Genomic DNA, 5,941 nt, shown 5'->3' on the forward strand with positions numbered 1-5,941 from the left:
CCGTTCGGTTTTTGAAACCGAATCGGACCGAGAAGATCGGTAACCACGATTTTTAAACGGTTCTCGTCGCATTTGTGAACCGTCTTACACGAGCCTCGATCCGCTGTTCCACCTTCATCTCCCGGCGCCGCGCATACCACGGCACGCACCGGTCCAGATGTGAAGCACTCAACGAGTCAAGGGCCCCTCGTTCCGTGTGATCCTGACAGCACCAGCAGCGACACCATCCCGAATCGAAATCGGCCACTCGATCGGAACACGTCGGCGACAGAAAGAGCCTACTATGGCCGTTTCCCGAACGATTCGACCCAGCAGCGGGCAGCGGCCACAAGCGTCGCTGTTTAAGTAGCCCTAGGCCGCGTCTCCGGCCTCTCAGTTCAGCCTCGGTTGGACATCGGGTTGGGCTTGGTGAGTTGCTTCTCCTCTTCATCTGGGATCTTTTTTCTGTTGCCGGTTTTCTTGGGGGGGGGGGGGGGGGTTCTTCTTCCTTTGGTGGCGTTGAGATGGATCACTGAGTCTGTTCAAGTTTGAAATTTTTGCCTTCCGCTACCACCGAGTCTTGTTCTTCAGCTGTTTTTATTAGGGCGCTTCCTTGCGCGATTGCTCCCAGGGTAGTATCGGCTTTCCTCTCGATTGTTCCCCCAACTCACGGCTTTTCCGATGGCTTCTCGGGCCCTTGATTCCTTCCTTAGATTGGGCTTTGAAATTGGAGCACTTTTGGCGTCCAAAATATGGTAGAAATGTGGACTTTAGTCCCTAGAATTGAAAGCTTCCCCCCTGTTTCCTTCGCCTCGTGTTCGCGGCTTCCTGACCGTTTCCGCTCGGTCTGGCTAGTTTAGAGAATCTTTCTGAGAGACCAGAGACGGAAAGGCGCCATCTTGACGCAGTTCTATGCAAGTTCGGCAGCAAATTACCTGAACACTTGTGCTTTTTTCCCAGGTTTTTTCTCTGGGATCCCAGCAATTTCTCTTCCCTGGGTTGAAAACATTCTTGTTCTAGAGTGTTCTGTGAGTTCTTCTGTGGTTGCTCAGCGTGGCTTTGTTTTGGACATGGGTCCCTTACATATCCAATCAAGCGCCTATTCCTGATCTTGTGGTTATTCATTAGAGTTCTTTCCATTTTCAAGTTTGTGAATTTGGTGCTTTTGCGATCTTGTGAAAGTCGTTTTGGTCATGCGACATGCTGTTGCCTTTCAGGAGTTGTTTTTTCTGAGACTCTAGTTTCATTGTGCGCGTTACCAAAAAGTTTGCCCAATTCTCATACAAGTCTCTAATGGTTTGTAGAAAGCCTGTTGCTCGATTGGGTGCCGTGCGTGATATGCAATTTGTATGACTTTGATTCAGTACGTGACTGATAATTGCAGGAATAGCTTGAGTAACCTTGAAGATGGTCAGCGGGAGGCCGGCGAATGAGGAATTGGATGCATGGTTCAAGAGCCTCATGGTGTCTTCTAGCAGCGAGAGGGGGCAGCCTGAAACTGGTGGTGCAATACCTACGTTATCAGGTTGGAAGGATCTCCCAATGGAGCTGCTGCTGCGGATTATGTCAATAGTTGGGGATGATCGGATGGTCATTGTGGCATCTGGCGTTTGCACTGGCTGGCGTGATGCACTGGGATGGGGGGTCACTAATCTTTCCCTCTCATGGTGAGCAAGTTTCTCTCCTTTAGTCCAGCTCTTAGATTGACTGCGGTTCTGTCGGTTTGGTGCGAGGGAGCTCTGAACTTCGACCAGCATTATATTTGCACAATTGCACCCAATAGGCAAACTGGCAGAATGATTTGAATTGGCTTTAATGATTGAAAAGATGGTGCAATAGTTGTTGGATTTGAAAATGTTGGATATGATATTATGGCATTCCTACTAAATTACGTTCTATAATCCTTTTAAGTTTGTTAAACTCAATTCCATGTAGATCATGTTGCTATTATTCAATCATATGTTGTGTAAATGAAAAGTAATAATACCCATGTGCTAGACTTACTATCCTGCTCTGATGATATGCACCCTTCCTACATGGTGCTGCAACCAATTGGTCAAGTTCGTATGTGTTTCAGGGGAAAGTGCTATGATATTTTGTTTGTTTTGTTTTCCATGTGATGTTGTATTCCAGTGAAAAGCGTGAAGTTAAAACGCTATCCTTTTTCAATTGTTTTTACTCCTGAAAGCAACCTGTACATTTTACCAGTACTGTTGTACAAGTCAGCAATGGGTCCCCTTGACGTTGTTTTAGGTTTCTGTAACTTACCATCTTGTATTGCTTTGGATATACATATGCTTGTCACATAAGAAACTTTGAAACACCACTTCATTGACTTTCCTTTTGGTTTCCCTCGAAAAAACTTTTGGTCTATGATTTGTCCAACTCGCCAAGGTACAAAGTTGCACTCCCTGATTTAAAAGCTATATGATAGTGGAGAAAAGTAAGTCTAGGAGTGCCTTTCATTTATCAGCATACCTTTTTCTTATCTTGCACAAAAGATACAGTTATACCCATCAATATTTTTTTACTTCTGGATGAGTTATTGTAGCTAACATTGTCCATAAATTGCACTAGATATGCTCGTCTTCCATGTCCTTCATTGTTTCCCGGAAAGAAATACACTAATTGCATCATCCTTCCACACTCCTCTTTCGATTGAAGTTCCTTGTTAACCATCTCTCAAGATAACATTTTTTTCTTCCTGCTTTCATCTTTTGTAGGTGCAAGCAGAACATGAATAACTTAATGATATCTCTTGCTCACAAGTTTACAAAGTTGCAAGTTCTCACTCTTCGGCAAAACAAACCTCAGCTTGAAGACAGTGCAGTAGAGGCTGTTGCCAACTACTGTCATGATCTACGTGAGTTAGACCTCAGCAGAAGCTTCAGGCTTAGTGACTGTTCCTTGTATGCATTGGCCCATGGATGCCCGCAGCTTACAAGACTGAACATCAGCGGATGTTCCAATTTCAGTGATACTGCCTTGACTTACCTTACTTGCCGCTGTAAAAACCTTAAGTGCTTGAATTTGTGTGGATGTGTGAAGGCTGCTACTGACAGAGCTTTGCAGGTACTTCGGTTAATTCAAGGTTTGCTTAGCATGTTTTCTAGTATGAACTGCCACTTAGTTTCTATAATCTTGATGTAGGCCATTGCTCAGATCTGTGGGCAGATGCAATCTTTGAACCTAGGCTGGTGTGAGGATGTTACAGATAAGGGAGTGACCAGCTTGGCATCAGGATGTCCAGATCTCAGAGCTTTAGACTTGTGCGGTTGCATTCTCATAACAGGTATTTGATCTGATTCTTTAGTAAATTGGTTCTCTTTGTTGATTGACAATTATAATAAGGGATTCTGTATACCTTTTCTATTGGTGGATATATGGGCAATATCATCCATCTTTTGGTGAGTGCTGACTTGCGGATTGGTTTATAACATAGAAGCCCTTGTTCATTTGCTATCTCTGCGAGGTGTTCTGTAGCTTAGAAACTTTGCTCATAGAATCTTTTAAAAATAATCATTTTTTTCTTTTTTACAGAAATAATGTGATTTAAAAAAAATCAGAAATAATCATTTATCGCGCTACTACAGCGTGAAAGAGAAAATAGGTGTTTTTGCTATACTGTAGCACGACAATAGTCGTGGTACCATGTTGCGACTAAGCCACGTGGCACCTACCAGACTATTGTTGCGCTACGGTAGAGCGAAAATACCTATTTTCGCGCTGTTGTGGTGTGATTCCTAATTTTCGCACTGTGGTAGTGCGATGGATGATTATTTCTGCAAAAAAGAAAAATGTGATTTTTTTTAAAAAAAATACTCTTGTTCATAGGCTACCTTGTACATGGTGTCTGAGACCGCACAAGCCTTGTTTTGACTTCTGTACTATTTTGTTTAGTTACTAAAGTTGGTTGGTGATCTGATGATGATATAAATGAATTTCTTATGGTGAAACAACACTATCAGTGATTTGATAAAAAGAGTATGCATTTTGTTGGGAGCACGATGTACTATTAGACTCTTTCACCATCAATCCATCATATGTCCCCAAGTCCACTATATCCTTTCTGAAACATCAGTCCTGAGATATTTATCAAGTTTCTCTGACGAAATCTGATGGGCTCTGTGCACAGACATGATAGAGTGAGCATATTCATGTCTATAACTCTGTAGCTCGCTTATAGTCTCTGCCTCTCTGGGATAACTGAACATTGTATTTTTGGACATGACAGTGGCATAATTTGTGGGGCAATTGATGACTGTACACCTGAATACACTTGTTTGTCATCATTTCAGCCTTTTAGGCGAAGTCCTACAGGGGCCTTTTCTTGTAGCTTCTAGTGTGCCATGAGCATCTCAATCCTAATCTGTTTCAATCCTTCATTGCAGATGAGAGCGTGGTTGCTCTTGCCAACGGGTGTCCTCACTTGCGATCGTTAGGCCTGTACTACTGCCAGAACATCACAGACCGTGCCATGTACTCCCTAGCGAACAGCCGTGTGAAGAGCAAGCATGGGATGTGGGACAAGGTGAAGAAGACCAAGGAAGAAGACGGGCTCGCAAGCCTCAACATCAGCCAATGCACGGCCCTGACGCCTCCGGCCGTTCAGGCGGTCTGCGACTCCTTCCCAGCGCTCCACACTTGCGCCGAGAGGCACTCCCTCATCATCAGCGGCTGCCTCAGCCTGACGTCCGTCCACTGCGCCTGCGCCCTCCACGCGCACCGCGCCGGGAGAGCCCTTGTGGCCAACCACGCGTACTGAGCGTGTTTTCATCGCGCTTGGCTCCGGTGAACGCCGTTCGCCTGGTTGGGGTGCTGTGGCTGTGTTCCCGGCCTGGGGGAAGCTCTGTGTACATAAACCCGGAATTTGGTGGTGCACCGTGACACTGCTATCAGTAGGACTTTGTGTGATAATCGTTGAGTGGCGAATGGCTGGAGGGTTGCATGTACTCCCATGCCAGTATGCCCACCAAGGACATTGACTTTTAGTGTTATATATTATGCAGTGCATTTCTCTGAATTAGCTTGTGTTTTTATTCGTGGGCTTTGGAGCCGATCAGTCGAAGATCCGGGCCAGAGGATAAACATCTTTGCTTTTTTTTTTTTTAAGGTAAAGATTTGTTTCCAACCGTGCGATCCGAATGTCACTCGGTATGCGCGTTTCCATGCTCCGTTCGCTATGCATCCGGTGATGGAAACATATTCGCGGAAGTTTCAATACTGCCCTATTCTCACCCTATTTACATGCACACTCTATCGTCATGGGCTTAACACATGTCTTATCTCTTTTAGGGTCCAGCTTCCAACAATCTTGATATCCATTTTCTCTGCTCTCTTTTTCTCCGTCACCAAATCGAGCACATCGGTCCTCTCTCTGCTCTCATCTACGTCTCTCCACCCCCAAATCGAGCTTGCCGGCCTTCTCTCTCTGCCCTCACCTCTAGCGAGGCTCAAGTCGGTCGGGTCGCACACGCTCGAAGGGCTCCTCTGTGACGAGTTGGTTGGGTCACGCATGCTCAACGAGCTCCTCCGCGCTGAGTTGGCCCGTGGCCAACCCGTGTGCGCCATGGTGTATGGCGAGTTCATGCTGTGGACGCCGAGCATGTCGTGGTGACATGGCGTGTCGTGCAAACTTGCGCGGTAAGTCTGGGGCAACCACATGAAGCTGCCCTTGCAGGGCAGGGTGCCAACAGGGCTACCCGGCCTGCGAAAGGGGCTGGAGAGGGCTGATAGATGTAGGCACCGGCGGCTCCGTGTGTCTCAATCTCGCGTTGCAGTAATGCCTGAATTATATATATTTTTGCTATTTCAGATTGTATGATTTACTTGGAAGTATGGATAGGATAGATGAAGCTATCAGGATTTGAGGGGTGAGGTGACGCTGCTGTTGTGAGGTTTTTGAGGCTTCGACTCGTCTGTGTCTGTTTGTCGGTTCTCCTCTCCAAAGTTCAAACCAATT

The 5,941-nt window shown here is 45.9% G+C and overlaps 1 protein-coding gene across 3 annotated transcripts; it reads left to right on the forward strand.

Moving 5' to 3' along the window:
* Positions 1 to 250: 250 nt before the first annotated feature.
* Positions 251 to 5,002, forward strand: LOC133928913 (F-box protein SKP2A-like). Of its 3 annotated transcripts, none has more exons than XM_062375437.1 (5): positions 251 to 408; positions 1,364 to 1,646; positions 2,703 to 3,051; positions 3,130 to 3,271; positions 4,371 to 5,002. In XM_062375437.1, exons 2-5 carry the CDS (start codon positions 1,387 to 1,389, stop codon positions 4,742 to 4,744), a joined length of 1,125 nt encoding a protein of 374 aa, XP_062231421.1. In that variant the 5' UTR covers positions 251 to 408; positions 1,364 to 1,386; the 3' UTR covers positions 4,745 to 5,002. The 3 variants fall into 3 exon arrangements, with proteins under 3 accessions (XP_062231421.1, XP_062231424.1, XP_062231422.1); XM_062375440.1 differs by lacking the exon at positions 251 to 408 and adding an exon at positions 454 to 939; XM_062375438.1 differs by lacking the exon at positions 251 to 408 and adding an exon at positions 946 to 1,275.
* The last annotated feature ends 939 nt before the right edge of the window (positions 5,003 to 5,941 follow it).

This window comes from Phragmites australis, chromosome 9 (assembly GCF_958298935.1).
Source record: "Phragmites australis chromosome 9, lpPhrAust1.1, whole genome shotgun sequence".
NCBI lineage: Eukaryota > Viridiplantae > Streptophyta > Magnoliopsida > Poales > Poaceae > Phragmites > Phragmites australis.